This window comes from Miniopterus natalensis, chromosome 2 (assembly GCF_054644295.1).
Source record: "Miniopterus natalensis isolate mMinNat1 chromosome 2, mMinNat1.hap1, whole genome shotgun sequence".
In the NCBI taxonomy this organism is placed as follows: domain Eukaryota; kingdom Metazoa; phylum Chordata; class Mammalia; order Chiroptera; family Miniopteridae; genus Miniopterus; species Miniopterus natalensis.
Genome location: NC_142082.1, coordinates 182898223 through 182913690, shown reverse-complemented (window position 1 = coordinate 182913690; position 15468 = coordinate 182898223). Strand labels below are relative to the sequence as shown.

General features: G+C 59.8%; 1 protein-coding gene across 3 annotated transcripts; it reads left to right on the top strand.

The window, feature by feature from the left end:
• The first annotated feature begins 5311 nt into the window (after positions 1–5311).
• Positions 5312–8458, top strand: TNFRSF13C (TNF receptor superfamily member 13C). Of its 3 annotated transcripts, none has more exons than XM_087814011.1 (3): positions 5312–5447; positions 5796–6026; positions 6285–8458. In XM_087814011.1, exons 1-3 carry the CDS (start codon positions 5312–5314, stop codon positions 6470–6472), a joined length of 555 nt encoding a protein of 184 aa, XP_087670137.1. In that variant the 3' UTR covers positions 6473–8458. The 3 variants fall into 3 exon arrangements, with proteins under 3 accessions (XP_087670137.1, XP_087670138.1, XP_087670136.1); XM_087814012.1 differs by having other exon boundaries at positions 5793–6026; positions 6291–8458; XM_087814010.1 differs by having other exon boundaries at positions 5706–6026; positions 6291–8458.
• The last annotated feature ends 7010 nt before the right edge of the window (positions 8459–15468 follow it).

Genomic DNA, 15468 nt, shown 5'->3' with positions numbered 1-15468 from the left:
CCTGGCGGGACTGCAACACAAACTTTAAAAAAATCCTCACCCAAGGATATTTTTTTCCATTGCTTTTCAGAGAGAGTGGAAGGGGGGAGAGAGAGAAATACCAACGTGAGAGACACATCGATTGGCTGCCTTCCGCATGCACCCCAACCGGGGCCGGGGATTGAGCCTGCAACCCTAGTACATACCCTTGACAGGAATCGAACCCGGGACCCTTCAGTCCGGGGAGTGGGGAGGCGATGCTCTCACCACTGAGCCAAACTGGCCAGGGCCAAAGGGACCCATTCCACAGGTGCCTGCTGGCCTAACCCCCCTTCCCTCAGCCTCCCCTGGGGCCACAGGGGGCAGGTATTGAATCACTGTGAAAGGACTTCACCCAGACAATTGCAGACCCGAGGGGTGGAGGAGGGGGGCCTGGGAGACTGGTGGGCTGCCAGGCCCTGCACCCCTAAATCTGAGTCCCGCTTGAGTGCAACCCTAGGGACTGGGGACTGCTGAGGACCAGCTCTGGAGGGACAGTGGGTGGCAGTCCCCAGTGCCCTTTCCTTGGGGCTACCCTCTCACATCAGGGGAATGCCAAACACTTTTGGGGGGCCCTCAGGCTAACATTTGGTAGATGCCTGACTGAAGATGACCCTGCAAGGCCAGACCCAGAGGGGGTCCCCAGCACTTGGTCCCCCTCTGCTATGCTGGACCACAGGCTCCTCGAGAGGGAGAGGACCCCACAGATGTGTGTCGTGGGAGGGGGTTGGGTGAGCTCAGGGGCCGAGGGGCTGCGTGGCCTGTCCCTTATCCTTCTGAGCTTGCTTTCCTCTTTGAAAGTAGACTCTGACACCACCTGCCCTGCAGGGTTGAGGCCAGGAGTGTGGGGGTGCGGGACACAGGCCAGGCAGGTGGAGAGGTGGCTCTGTGCCCTGCCATTTTCTCATGTGCTGCCTTGGTCACCGGGCCTGGTGTGCTCCTCCCAGGTGTCCTCAGGGGTCATTCTCACTTCTGTCCCTCTGTCCCTCTGTCCCAAGGTCTCAGCAGGCCTTTCCTGACTCGCTGGCCCTCCCTGGCACCCTTCCCTCCTGAATTTCTCTCCCTCGTACCTCTCGCCTACTAAATGGTTTCACTGTTTGGGTTTTGTCTCTGTGCTTCCCTGCTGTCTCCCCAGAACCTGGAACAGAGCCTGAGCATAGTAGGTCTCAGTGAGTATTTGGTAAATGATGGAGGTGTCTGCACACAGAGCCTGCCCCTGCATTTGCACAGGGCCAAGGCCTGCAGGAGGCCCAGAGCGAGTGGCAAACGTGTCCCTCCTGTGTGCTGCCCCGAATGAGGCCTGAGGAAGTGGAGGCCCCTGGGAAGTCTCCCTGCTCCTCCCCCATACCCCTCCCAACAAGCCCCCCTCACAGCCTCCTTCCACCTTCAGGCCTGGTCCCCAGGAGGTGGGGACTCCACTCCCTGCTACAGAGACTGGGGGCTCCTTCCTGACCTGACATCAGGCATAAAGGGCCCACATTCCTCCACCCAGGGCCCCTCGGATTGTGTGTGCACACGCAGGCCTCTGTGTGTGTGTGAGTGTATGTGTGAGAGTGTGTGTGTGTGTGTGTGAGTGTGTACAGAGAATGGGGGCAGCTCTGGCCTGTGAAAACCTGGGCATAGGTTTCGTAACCGCTTCATGGCAGGGCATGACCTACCCTTGCACAGCTTGAGTTCACGGGGAGAGAGGCCATGGGTGGGGGCCTCTCTGACTCCCCTCCAGGACTTTGTACTGACCCCTGGCTCTCCCACCCCTCTTCCAGCATCCAGAGGACCAACATCGCATCCTTTGGGCTGTCCCCAGTGAGGAGGACTTCCTAGCAGTGTCCTATTGTCAAGAGCTGAATGTTCAAGGGGACCAGGGGAATCTGTTCTGGGAATGTGGGCAAAATAAGACGGGGAGAGTCAACTCGAGGCCCGGGCCAGGGCTGGGGGCCCAGGGAAGGCCAACAGAACAGCTCCCACTGGGTGGGCCCTTCGTGAAACAAAACCTGTCTCCCTACACGCACACGCACACACACACGCACACGCACACGAGAACGTAAAGGCACGACGCAGGCTGGGCTGGAAGACCCCAGAGTGAGAGGGGCTCCCGGGGGATGGAGGGAAATGCCCTCTCTTACTCAGATCCCGAGTTGGAGGGTCTGTTCATGAGCGTGTGTCCAGGTATTACTCACAGCCTTACGTATAAAACTCATTTTCAGCTCAGGACGGAGTGCATCTGCGCCTCGGAGAACTTTCAGATCCAGATCTTGGGGGCTGGGCACCTGTGCCCCTAGGGACTGCCCCCTAGAACCCCGAGCTTTCCAACAGGCCCCGAATTTCCTCACTTCCCCCATCCTGTCCCTGAGGCATGAAGGGCTCAGGCCGCACTTCACAGCTGGCTGAACACAGGCTCGGCCGGCCCCGCGTATGTGCTGGGTCATCCCTTTGTCCCTCAGCCTCGTTTACCCCACCTCATTACAGGGCCGGTGTCAGAGCCACGGGGAGAGTGTTTTGGGGGGCATTTGGGGACAGAGATCAAGCGAGGCTCCCTTCTCCCTGGCAGACCCCCAGTTAACCACCCTTTAAAAACTTTCATCAGTGAATGAAAACTTGAGAAAACCATGAGACAGATTCGATCAGAGGGCTTTTCAGAAACAAAGTGCCTTATTTCCTTCTCAAGAACACTGAGGTGATGACGTCAAGTTATTTAAAGTGAAAACTATTAAAAGAACAAGGAAAATTTGCAAGAACCACGTCGATTTTAGAAACTATAACTCCTCTCGGTCACATCTCACAATCAAAAAGTGATGAAGACTTGAATAAAGAAATTAACAAACTTAATTGCCAAGAAAAAAGAAAACACATTGAGGCGTGACCTGACGTTCCCCACACTGGTCTGGGGGGGAGATTTCTCTTTTTAACTGAAGTCATCCAAGCAGAGCTTCGAGGCCCCCCCTCCCCATTTAGGAGGCGCCTGTACACACCACTGACACGAATTCCTCCAGCCCTTTGCTGTTGCCAGCTTTGTCCTTGGCACCTGCCCTGTGCCAGCAAAAGGAGGCACCCCGTAGACATTCGTGTCCAATGAGTACCCCTGCTTCGCCCTCAGGGCTGCCTGTGCCAACGTGCAGGAGTGACCATCTACAGTTCTCCCTCTCTGGCTTGGGCCCCGAGGGCCACCTCCTTTGCTTTCTGCCCGAGGAGTCAGAGGTGGCTCATAAATGACCTCAGACCTGGCCCACCCTCTCCCAGGGTCAGTTCCTGCTCCTGGGTTCCCACAGGCTGCCCCCTGCTCTGCCCGAGTATCTGGCAGGAGGTTTAAATGAGAGCCCTGCAGTCCCGAGGGTGACAGGTAGTAACACCAGCAGTGATGGGGCGATGGAGGCCCAGTCTTCTCCCCTCCCCCACCCCACCCCTCTGCCCCATAGGAGAGCCTTCCCTGCCTGGGCTCCTGTCCAGGCTCCTGGCTCCTCCACCCCCTCACCACACACCCACACCCACCACCCCACACCCACTTCTCCTTTGCAGCTGCTCCACCACCTACACCTTCCTGCCTCGGAGTTGCTGGCCCGTGGGCAGGGGCTGGGGAGGCAGTGGACCAGGGCTCCTCAAGGCTGGCTTATTTGGGGTTCTGTGTGAGCGCTCAGGGTCCCCCAAGACAGAAACCTGGGACCAGCTTTGCTCCCCTTATTCCACAGCATCACTCGTTCCTCCTGAACAACAGCCACATGGCTCCCCTGCCCTGGACCATGTTGCCAGCCTCCTGGCTACTCTGCTCACCTGTCCAGTCTCCAACTCCAAGGCAGCCAGAGACACAGTCCCTTCTAAAGCACAGCTCAGAAGGCCTGTCCCTCCTCTCAGACCCCTGCTGGGCCTCCTCCTGCCTGGTGCCTGTGGCAGCAGCCTCGGGCTCCTTCTGTCCCTCCGTCCCCACCCCTCAGCATCCCTGATGCAAGAGCCATGCCTGTTCCAGAGGTAGCTCCCCTTTCACCACCACTCCAGGCCTCTGTCCTTACTGGTCCCTCTGCCTGGAAGGTTTCCCTGCTCCTTGTATCTGCTAAAGCTCCTGGCCTCCAAGCTCCCTCCTGGGCCCTGGAGGGAGTTATTCCTTCCTCTGCGCCCCCAACCCTAGAATGCCTAGGGGGCTGGTGTGGCCCACTATGGGGCACTAAGCGGAGCTCCATGCTGAGGATCTCTGCCAGCCCTGCCCCCAGGAAGGGAGCCGCAGAAGTCCAGGAAGGCTGAGGAGGCTTCTGTGTGTGTCTGAGACTCACTGAGAAACACGGGTGAGAGGCCAGGGGGAACCCAAGTGCTGAGGGGTAAAGACAGACAGGAGGATCCTCAGGGAGACATAGAGGTGAGCAGCCCAGGACACACACAGAGTCCTGGGATAAAGGAGTTGGGGTGGTTGGGCACCTGCTGGGTCATAGTCTGCTTGTCCATCTGTTGATCTGAGCTTCCCTCCTGCTTAGGATCTGGAGGCTGAGCTGTCTCTGGGCCCTTGGCTGCCCGCCCCCTGCCCCCTCCGTGCCCTCCACTCCGGCCAGAGGCCTCTTGCTAGCATACAGGTCTGTGGCTTTCCCTGCTTAAAGCCCTGCGTAGTTCCCCAGAGCCTTCCTGCCAGAGGGAGCTCCCTAACCCTCAGCCAAGGCCCGGGGCCAACCCTCTGGCCTGCGTATTTGAGCCTTGAGGCCTTTGCGCACACTGGGCCCTTCTCTGTTAAGCTTCCCCAGCTAGACCCCTCCATCCAGCAAATGCCCCCTCCTCTCCACAAAGCCTTCCTGCGCCCTCCGAGGCGAGGCAAGGCCCAGAATCGTCTCCCCATGCCCGCGGCAGGGTGCAAGTCCCTCAGGACCCGCCACTGTGGGCACTCAGGCTGTGACTGATAAACTGAACCCGCTCTGCCGAGGGAGGGCAGGAGGGCTCCCCAGAGGAGGAGGCAGGGAGGCCGCTGGTGGGGGTGACCTGGGCTCTGAGCTGGCCTGCGGAGGACAGGGAGCCACCCAGAGGCCTGCGTACTGGCTTTAAGGCCCTTCCTGAGGCCCAGGAGCGGGCCCTCGGCCCTAGTCCCGGCCCCAGCAGGGCCCGGCCCGGCGGGCGGCCGCGGGTGATGGTTGACGCTCGAGTGGAGGGACCGCGCGCAAAAGAGACGGTCCCGGGAGCGGCCCCCCCCCCCCCCCCCCGCCGAGCGCGCCCACCCCGCGGGCGGGGGCGGGGGCGGGGGCGGGGCGGGGGCGCGGGGGCCCCTCCCGGTTCCCGCCCCGCGGCCGAGGGCGCTCAGTCGGGCTGGGTGCGCGGCGCGGGCAGCATGGGGCGCGCGGGCAGGGGCCTGAGGGGCAAGGGCGGCCCGGCGCCCACGCAGTGCGTGCAGACCCAGTGCTTCGACCCGCTGGTCCGCGACTGCGTGGCCTGCAGGCTCTTCCGGACGCCGGAGCCCAGACCGGGTAAGAGCCGACTCACCCGACGGCGGCTCGCGGGCGGCCTCGCGGGAAGGGGGGGGTGCTGCCACCGCCCAGACCCCCCGCGGGAGCCGAGGCGCAGCGCCCCTCGTCCCGGGACCGAGGGGGCGACAGGTGGATGGGGGTGGCGGCAGGGGCCTGGGTGGGGGCGGGCCGGCGCCGCGTGGCCCTCACCGTCCCTCTCTCCCCCCCGCCCCGCGCACCACCCTCTGCGCCCCGCCGCCCCTCCCCTGCCTGGCCCAGCCTCGCCTCCCTCGGACCCCGCCCGGCTCCCCGCTCGCCCCTCGCCTCTCTCAGCCCCCTCCCCTCCCTCCCCGTCCCCTCCGCCAGCAGCCGAGCCGAGCAGCCTGGCGCCCGGGACCGCGGCGCGGCCGCAGGAGTCGGTGGGCGCGGGGGTGGCCGCGCCGGAGCTGGCGCCGCTGCTGCGGGCGCTGCTCTTCTGCGCGCCGGTGCTGCTGGGCCTGGCGCTGGCCCTGGTGCTGGTGGCCCTGGTGAGCTGGCGCCGGCGGCGGCTCCGCGCGCCCGCGGCCCCGAAGGCGGAGGCGCGGGACCGGCCGCACGACGGTGAGTTCCGCGCGTGGGGCGCGCGACGGGCTCTGCCCAGTCGGAGGGGGTCCCGCTGGGAGGGAGGGGGCGGTGCGGGAGGGGGAGGGGGAGGGGGAGGGGCGGTGCGGGAGGGGGAGGGGGAGGGCGGTGCGGGTCATGGGTCACCCCTGTAGTGGGGCTTCATCCACTTACCTCAGTGGGAGGCTGTCCTGCCAGCCAGGCTTCCGGAACAGGGATGGGGTTGGCTGTGACCCCTTCCTGACCCTGCATTCCCCCCACCAGAGGCCCTGGACAAGGTCACCGTCCTCTCTTCTGGACCCCTTGATGCCACAGCTCCTGTCTGGCCTCCACCCGGAGAAACTCCAGCCACCACGCCACCTGCTCACAGCGTCCCTGTGCCAGCCACAGAGCTGGGCTCCACTGAGCTGGTGACCACCAAGACGGCCGGCCCTGAGCAACAGTAGCGATGGAAGGGGCAGGAGGTGGCCCCTGCCCTCCCTGCGGGCCATCAGCCCGGGGACTGGAAGTTGAACTCGGCTCTTCATCCCAGCGTCCACCTGCCCCTTTCCCGGGAACCAGGCTGCTCCCCAGCTAACCCTGCAGACCACAGGGTTCGGCTGGTACGGTGTCGCGTCACGACCATCTTTGGGAGCCTCGAAGGTTGTGACCGGGCTCCTCTGCTTTTGCGTGGTGGCTGCACTTTGAGTAGGAGGCTTTTCTTTCACGGCGAGGAAGCCGGATTAAACCTGAGTGATTCTAGGAAAAGGGCCACGTGGGAGGCTGCAAACTTTGAAGCCAGGTGGTGTATTTCTTTAACACTTGCTCTCACAGCTGCCCTGCTCTTAAACATGCACGTGGCTGCAACACTGACCAGAAACCATTTGATGGGCTTGCTTTGGGACTTAATACAAGATGATTTTAAGAAATAGCCTGGATTGTGCTGATTCTCAGGTATCGGCATCCCAGTGTCAACCTCGAGCTTGGCCCAGTCTGCTAGGACCTGTAATGCCATTTGCACTCCAGGGGCAGCTTCCAGAGCCCAAAGCTTGCAGTTGGAGGAAGTCTGCAACCTCTGGGGCAGGACTGGGAACTCACACTGAAGGCGCTGATGGGCGCCTCCCTCAGAGACCACCTGGGGTCCCAGCTGCCTCCAAGCTCACTCAGCCAGACACAGGGCAGGGCCCAGGACCTTCAGGAGGCTTCTAATAGGCCTGTAGCCTTGAACCAGCTGGACCTGATGTCTTTTTTTTTTTTTTAATGTCTTTATTGATTTCAGAGAGAGGAAGGGAGAGGGAGAGAGAGATAGAGACATTAATGATGAGAGAGTCATTCACCCACTGCCTCCTGCACGCCCCCCACTGGGGACCAAGCCTGCAGCTGCAACTTGGGCATGTGCCCTGACTGGGAATCGAACCGCAATCTCCTGTATTGATGCTCAACCGCTGAGCCATGCCAGCTGGGTGGGACCTGATGTCTTTTGAGCTCCCTTCTCTCTGTGGCCTGCTCTCCCCAAGCACTGGACCAAGTGCTGAGGTCACTTGGCCATTCTGTGTCAGCCCCTGGGTCACCCAGCGTCTCAGTGGAATCGCTCCTCTGACAGTGGCGCTGCTTGCTCCGGGCCTGGGCCTGAGGCCATTGCTTCCTGTTTGGGGTCACACTGTACGCTGTCAGCCTCTCCTGCTGGCCCGCCTCCACAGGGTTAGACCTGACCAGGATCCTACCTTGGGCAGCATCCTTGGAACTTCTTACAGCTCAGCGTCCTTGGGAGGATCACTGGACTGGGAGTCAGAAGATGGGTTTCTGGGTACCAGTTTGTCCCACTGTGGGACCTTGGCCACATTCTGTCCCATGCATCAGTGCCTTTGGCTCACCTCTTCCTGACTTGACATCAGAGCTGCCTCACAAATACCCATCCTTCCTGCCGACCCCTTTCCCAGCTCAGGAGACAGTCAGTAGCCAGTAGCATTTGGAGCCCCCAGGACCTGGACACTCACATCTAAGTCTCTTCCAAGCCACTCTCTCCCTGAACCCATCTCAGATGCCCCTCCTTCCAGGGAGCTGGGGAGCTGGAGTGAGGTCAGATGGCAGGCAGTAGGCAGGAAGGTGAGGGGCAGGCCCCAAATGGCCAGGGTTATCCATTCTCCTCCATGGGGGGCGGGGGGAGTCTGAGCTGTTTCTGGCCACCCTATCCCCCAACCCACCTTTTCCACCAGAGCCCCAGAGCAGGGAGCTGGGCCCTGGAGGTGAAACAAGTGGTTGAAACTCCTTTGGGGCCCAGACATGCAAACCTCTGGTACCACTGTGTCTCAGCTGAACCCCTGGCTAATGTGCAGCTTCCTCTCCAGTCTCAGTTTCCTTTTCTGAAAATGGGGGGCTGGATGCAAGTTCTCTTTAGCCTGTGGCCCTCAGAGGAGAAGGACTGGAAGGAACCTTAGAGAATCCTTGTGCCCCCCCCCATTTTACAGATGAGGAAACTGAGGCCCAGAGAAGGAGAAGACTTAGCATCATTGTCATCCAGCAAATAGCAGAAGAGAAGTTCATTAGGGAAGAACCATTAGCAGAAGCCAGGGGGGAGCTGGGCAAGAAAGGGACAAGTCTCCCCCCACCCCCGAAAGGGACCCCAGCTCCCAGGGCCTCAGTCTCTGGACCACGGTCCTAGGCAACGTTTTAAGGAGCCTTGGCAAGGTCACCTCATTTGATCTTCATAATAGCACCTGGAGGTGTGTGTGTGGGGATGGGGGGTTGTGTTTGCTTTAAACAAATGTTGTTTTTTAAAAAAAAATCAAAGCATGAGCTTTGTAGGCACTTTGGAAAGTGAGATCGCAGCCCAGGATGGAATCTACAGAGAAATGCCCCATAACCCACGCCAGGCCCGAGCGCTGCATGTCCTACATACTTGCTACCATTGTCATGTATCATTCTGTACATGTAAGTTCACATCTTGACCATCATAGTTGGTGAGTTTTCTCTTGGCTCGAAGCACTTCACAAACAAGATAAAAACCTTACAGACATGGGAAAAGTTTGTCACTGGAGCATGTGGTTCTTCTCTGTTTTTACACTGGTTCCCCCTTATCCACAGTTTCATTTTTGGTTACCCGGGGTCAACCGTGGTCTGAAAATGTTAAATGGAAGATTCCAGAAATAAATAATTTGTAAGTTTAAATTTCGCGCTGTCCTGAGTAGTGTGATGAACTCCCGAGCTGTCCTGCTCTGACCTGCCCAGGACCTCAGTCATCCCTTCTGCCCCCATCTCAGCGCTGTGCACACTCCCCGGCCCTCAGTGACTTGGCTGACTCGGTCACAATACGGGTGTTCCAGTCCCCCTTGTTTTACTTCGCAGTGGCCCTGAAGCGCCAGAGCAGTGATGCTGGCAATGCATAGATGCCACATGGAAGCCACAAAGCTTCCTTTAAGTGAAAGGTAAAAGTTCTCTACTTAGAAAAGTCGCTAAGATCTACGGCAAGAACAAATCTATCCATGAAATTGTGAAGGGAGAAAAAGGAATTCTTGCTAATTTTGCTGTCACACCTCAGACTGCAGAAGTTACAGCCACAGGGAGTGATCAGTGATGCGTTAGGGTGGAAAAGGCATGAAACTTGTGAAAGACATGAATAGAAAACATGTTCCGACCGACGGCAGCGTGTTGCCAGAAAGCACTGAGCCCATGCAGAGACTGAAGAGTGGCCACATTCACATAACTTTATTACAGTATATTGTTATAATTGTTCTGCGTTATTATTAGTTATTGTGCTAATCTCTTACTGTGCCTAAATAGAAATTAAACTTTATTGTAGGTAAGTATGTATAGGAAAAAACAGTATAGATTGGGTTCAGCACTATCATTGGTTTCAGGCATCCACTGGGGGTCTTGGACCCATTCTCCCCTGGATAAGGGGGAGCTACTATATATTGTGACTGAGGCAGTGGCACCTTCTTGTACATAAGTCTTTGCCTCAGTCTCCATGTCCCAGGAGAAGAATTACAACCAAAGGCCTGGGCCTTGCCTGACCACTGTGGTTCAGTGGTTGAGCGTCAACCATGCACCAAGAGGTCACCTGTTTAAATCTCTGTAAAGGCACATGCAGGAGGCAGCCTGTCGATGTTTCTCTCTCTCTTCCTCTCTCATTAAAACCAATTTTAAAAAATTAAAACAACAGAAACAAAGGCCTTGGCCTTTTTAAAGGCCCCTGTTGGTTGAAATGTTTTTCTGCAAATCTGGACCTGTTCACGTCCGTGAACAGAGATTATATGGCCCATTTTGCTGATAGGAAAAGAGAGGCCCAGAGAGGTGAAGGGACCTGGTCGGAGAGACAATAAGCAGTGGTGGAGCTGGGCTAGACCCAGGCTCCAGCCCCTGCCGCTGTCCCATCCAGAAGGTCATTGACACAGGTGCCTTCCATGAGGGGCTGACTTCAGAGATTGGCCCCAGGTTCTACTCCTGGCTTTTATCACTGCTCAAAGATTTCTCTCTCCAGCTGGGCTCTTTTTGCAGTAAGAGGGATCCCAGATAGACTCTGGAAGAACTGCTTGTTGGGGTGGGAACAGAGCGAAGCAGCCCCCCTCTGCCTAGCCCCTGTGGCTGGCCATTTTTTCCTGAAGGAGGGTCTGGGGTGGGGCTGTCTGAAGTCTCAGTTCCTCCTGGGGCTTCCTGCAGGCACCTTTCACTTCCTGCCCAGCAGCCCCCCCAGGCTCGGGTGGGGGTGGGGAGGCCCAGCTGGTCGGGCCAGGAAGGAGGGACCTGACCCCGTACCTCCCTCTGTCTCTGCAAGGATGGCTCTGCACGGCCCTTACCTTTAGAAGCTGGTGGCATCTCTCTGGGCCTGTCTCCCAATCTTCAAAATAGAGCCTGAGGGCCCCCAGCTGGTCAAGATTCCAGAGGTCCTGCGGCAAGTAGGGTCTCCACCTAGGAGCGCCCCACCTGCTTCCTTCCCTAGGACACAGACGCTTCCTGCCCGGGGCCCCCAACCTTCAGCAATCGCCTCTGGGAAGTGAGTTTCCCAGAGCTGGTCTGAGGCTCTGGGCTCAGCAGTTACCACCCCATCCCTCCCCGCCCGTGGGGCACACTGGATCCCAGACTCGCCTGCTTGTGCCCGCACCACTCTGGGTGCTGGCAGGTCGGCCCCAGGCCCTGCCATTGGGTCCTAGTCTGATGGGAGAGACAGGGCGGCCCCTGCCAGGGCCAGGGAATGTCCCAAGCAGGGGGTGACTAATCCAGCGTCCGGGGAGTGCTGAAGAGTAGGAGGTATGTCCTGAATCCTGAGGCAGTTTTTCTGCTGGAATGGAGCCAAGAAATGGCATCCCTGCCCCAGGGGACTCCGCGCGAAGGCCGGGAGGAGAGGGGCAGGAGGTCGGGAAGCGGGGGCGGGAGGAGCCGCCGGCTGTGCTGAGCGCTTCGCTGCGCGGCCCGCGGGCTCGCGGGGACGGGGACCCCGAGCGCGCCTCCAGCCCCGCCTTTCCCGAGGCCGCCCGACCCCTCGGGCATCCTCTGGGCGGAACGAGCTGCCGTTTGCTCTGCTGTGGGTGGCGCAGGCCAAGTCCTGCCTCACCTAGAGCAGAAGCCAGGCCTCCCTACAGTCTGTGCCTCTCCCCGGGGTCGGGGTGCAACTGCCCTGGGTCGCGGGGAGAGCGGGGCGGAGCCGGGAGGACCCGTGCGGGCGCCGGGCTCGCCTCCTGCCCAGGGCCCTAAGCCGGGGCAGCTGCCGGGGGAGCGCCGCAGGGCTCCCAGCGCCCCGAGGGCCCCCGAGCGTCTCTCCACGCCTCTGAGCTGCTGAGAATCCGGGGTCCAGCCCCGACGTCCAGACGGATCCAGGCCGGTGCCGGCGGAAGTCCGCCTGCGCGGTTCCTGCGGTCGCCCGCAGCAGCGCCCGGAGGCCGACCGCGGGTGCGGGACCCCGAAGGGCTGGGGCGGGGCCAAGGCGGGAGGCGGGGCTGAGGAAAGGGGCGGGGCCAGAGGCCAGCAGTGGGCGGGGTTCAAGGCCCGGGGCGCAGGAGGGCGAATCCGCGAGCGGCCGGAACCGGGCCAACCGCACCCTCTCCAAACCTGGACCTCCGCGCCCACGGGGGGTCCTAGTTCCCGCGCGCCCGAGGGGCCCCGGTGCAGGGCATGGCCCGGGCTTGGGGGCGAGGTGTGTGCGGGACTCGGGACGCCTCCCCCGCCTTCTGGACTCAGAGCTGGCCTCGCGGTGGTGCCCCGGGACCTGCAGGCGGGCGGGGCGCACGTGCGTCCGCCGGACGCGCCGTGTGGCCTCGGCCGAGCGCTGTCCCCTCGGGATCAGCTCCTGCCCTGCGGTCTCGGTGGCCATCTCCCGACCAGCACGTTCGCTGGCGCCTGTGGAGGGTCCTGAAGCGGACCACTAATGGGGGTGCTCCCGGCGGACAGATTCGCTGTGACGTCGAGCAGGACTCCCCGAGGCCGGGGGGAGGGGAGCGCCGGGGAGAGGGTGCTTGGGGAACTGGGACGGGAGGCTGCGCCCCAGCTCCCAGGACCCCGGTTCACCAGTCCCTCACGGCCTCAGGAGCCCCAGCACCCCCTCCTCCCACAGGCAGCTGGAGCCTGAGTCACCAGCTGCCTCTCTGGGAGACAAAGGAGCGGAGGGCCCTCCCCCAGACCCCCTTCCAGCACTGGCGCCCATCTGCGCGGGCAGGGAGTCCACAGGGCTCTCTGCAGCCTCTGCCTCCGTGGTGGGGCTCGGGACCGAGGGCTCTGGGACTGTGGATGGCACCCAGGGTGGCAGTCACCAGCGTCTCAGCCCAGCGGCTGTGAGGGCCCCCAGGAGGCTGCCTGAATCCGAGTGCTTGGCACTCAGGGACCCACTGACTTCTCCCTGCAGCCCTGTTGAAGAGGTGCTAGCAGCCCATCTTGCCAGTGAGAAAACCGAGGCCTGGAAAGGTCCAAAGGCCCCTCTTAGAGCAGAAACTGCAATCCACATTAGTCTGGCTCCAAAACGAAAGGTGCTCTCAGTGTGAGGGGCTCATGAGGAGTCCGGGTGCGTCAGGCATTGGTCAGGTGTTTAGTTCAGGTGTCAGGTGTGCCGTCGGGGAGAGGGAACAGTGCTCTGGGCCAGCGTCCTCGGCTTCTCTCTGTTTGTACTGAACTAGTCAGAGGGCAGGTTTGGGGCTTCCAGTGCAGGCTCCAGGCCAGACCCTGGCCCTCCCTGGCTGTGTGCCAGGCACAGCAGTCACGTCCCCTCTCTGGGTCTTGGGTTTCTCTCTAGGAAATCCCAAATCCCCTGGCCCAGGGCTGGGCAGACTGATCACCCACTGTCTAAAAGGGGGACACTGAGGTGCAGCACAAGCTGTCCCCAATGCCCACAACCTCTCAAAGCTGGGCACTGAGCAAGAGCTCAGCAGCGAGGAAACATGTTTTCACAGGCGCATCCACACTGACACACACATGTGCACACGTGCCCATGGTGCAGGAAAGGCACCTCTGGTCGTACCGGCCCCAGATTCTCACTCAAATTCTCACTCAAATTCATGGGCACACAGACGCCCGCACACTCAAGCTGCCAGCACACGCAGCTGGGGGGTGGGGCAGGTGCCCTTCAGGCTCCGAGACGAGGCTCCTCTGCCCGCCCTGCGGGGCTCACTGCAGATGCCAGGGGCTATTTTAAGCCTGGATCAATGGACAATTTTCGGTGACACAGGCTTGGGGGGGGGGGGGGCGTGAGCAGAGGAGACAAGAAGCAAGTGCGAGGGAGCTATGCTATGGAGGGAGACCCCCGGGTCCAGGGAGGGCAGCCTGGGCAAAGGGGTCGCTCCAAAGCTGGACTGCTCCATGTCTAGATCCCCTTGCCCGACACATGGTTGGGTACCTGGAGGCGGTGTCAGCTGAATAAATGGCCAGCTCCCAGGGTTCAGCCAGCTAGCTGTGGTCTCTTTGCCTTTGCTCCCTCCTGCCCCTCCCCCAGGCTGTGTGTTCATATAAAGAGTGCGGTGACTGCCTGACATGGGCCTGGTAGGTGTGGGCATCTCTGGTTGCTGCCTGACCACTGAACCAGACTGAGACAGGGGGGAAGTGAGGGTGTGGGAGGAGCTGGAGGTTGGACACCAGTCCCCGGGGGTGGGAGGGGACTGGAATCTGCTTCTTCCTTGGACAGATAGAGAGGGGCTCTGGGCCCAGTAGAGTCACCCCACCTGGGGAGAGGCCACAGTCCCAGGAGGCAGAGACAAGCCTCTTTAAACCTAGTGCCCAGCAGTAAGATGGAAAAGGGTGGAGAACCGGCCACCCTCAGAACCCTGGACACCTGGAGGGCAGCTTGGCAGAGTGTGTGGGGGGCATTGATACAAATCAGCTTGTGCCGTGGGTTCCATTTCTAGGAATACTCCCTAAGGAGGCAGGAAACGGTGCGTCAGCAAATAGAGCTACAAAGTTCTAAGCATAGTAACAGCTGAAAGTTTGACATCAAAAAGGGAACTGAGTAAAGGGAGCCGAATACATAGAGATTAAAAAAAAAAAAAAAAAAAGGTAAACTAAAAACCAGTTACAAAACGGTATGTAAAGTGTGACATACTTTAGCATCAGTTGTCCCTGGTGATGGGATTAAGGCGATTTCCTTTCATTCCTTTGCTCATTTATTTTCTTTTTCTCAAAACCTGTAATAGTCTTTTAATGGGGCAGGGTCATCAGGACGGGATGGGGAGCGCGATTGTGGGTGGAGGAGGGGGGAGTGGCTGTCTTTGGCCAGGGAACAAGGAGTCACCCTGAAGGAGTGGGTGTCCTGGAGAGGTCACCCCCTTCCTGTCTTAGCCCACTAATACCTGAAATTAATCTGTCGGCCCCATCTCAGCAGCAGGACATGATCCTCCTTAAAATGGAAATGCTTCTCCCTCTTCTCCCATCTCCATTTTTATAAGCTGATCCCAGTGGCTGAGTAGAGAGAGGGTGCAAAGGGGAGCAGACCCTATGGGCCCAGATTCTTCATTTTATAGACTGGAGACTAGAGTCATTCATTCACTCATTCACTCACTCATTCGTTCATTCAGCAGATGGTGGAGGCACTGGGCTGAGCTGAATCCTCTTGGTGTTGCCCTGCGGACAGTGGGAGACACCCCACTGACCCCTGCCTCTTGGAGGGGGCGCATGATGAATCTGCCCCCCTAGGAAGAGTTTTAATTTGATTTTATTATTTCTAAAACATATTTTTATTTCAGAGAGAGAGAGAGTAAGGGAGAGGGAGAGAGAAACATCCATGATGAGTCACTGGTCGGCTGCGCGCCCCCTGCTGGGGTCCAGCGGGAAACCCGGGCAGGTGCCCCGACGGGGCGCCGAGCCTCGACCTCCCGGTGGATGCTCAGCCGCTGAGCCACGCCGACCGCCGGGCTAGCAAGAGTGTTTTTTTATGTTAAGATGAGAAACTGAGGCAGACAGAAGCAGAGCTGCTGCTTGGCCACATTCTCCAGTTAAATTGTGAAAGGACCTGAGGGTCCTGCCGGGGCCCGGGCATATGGCCCGCCAA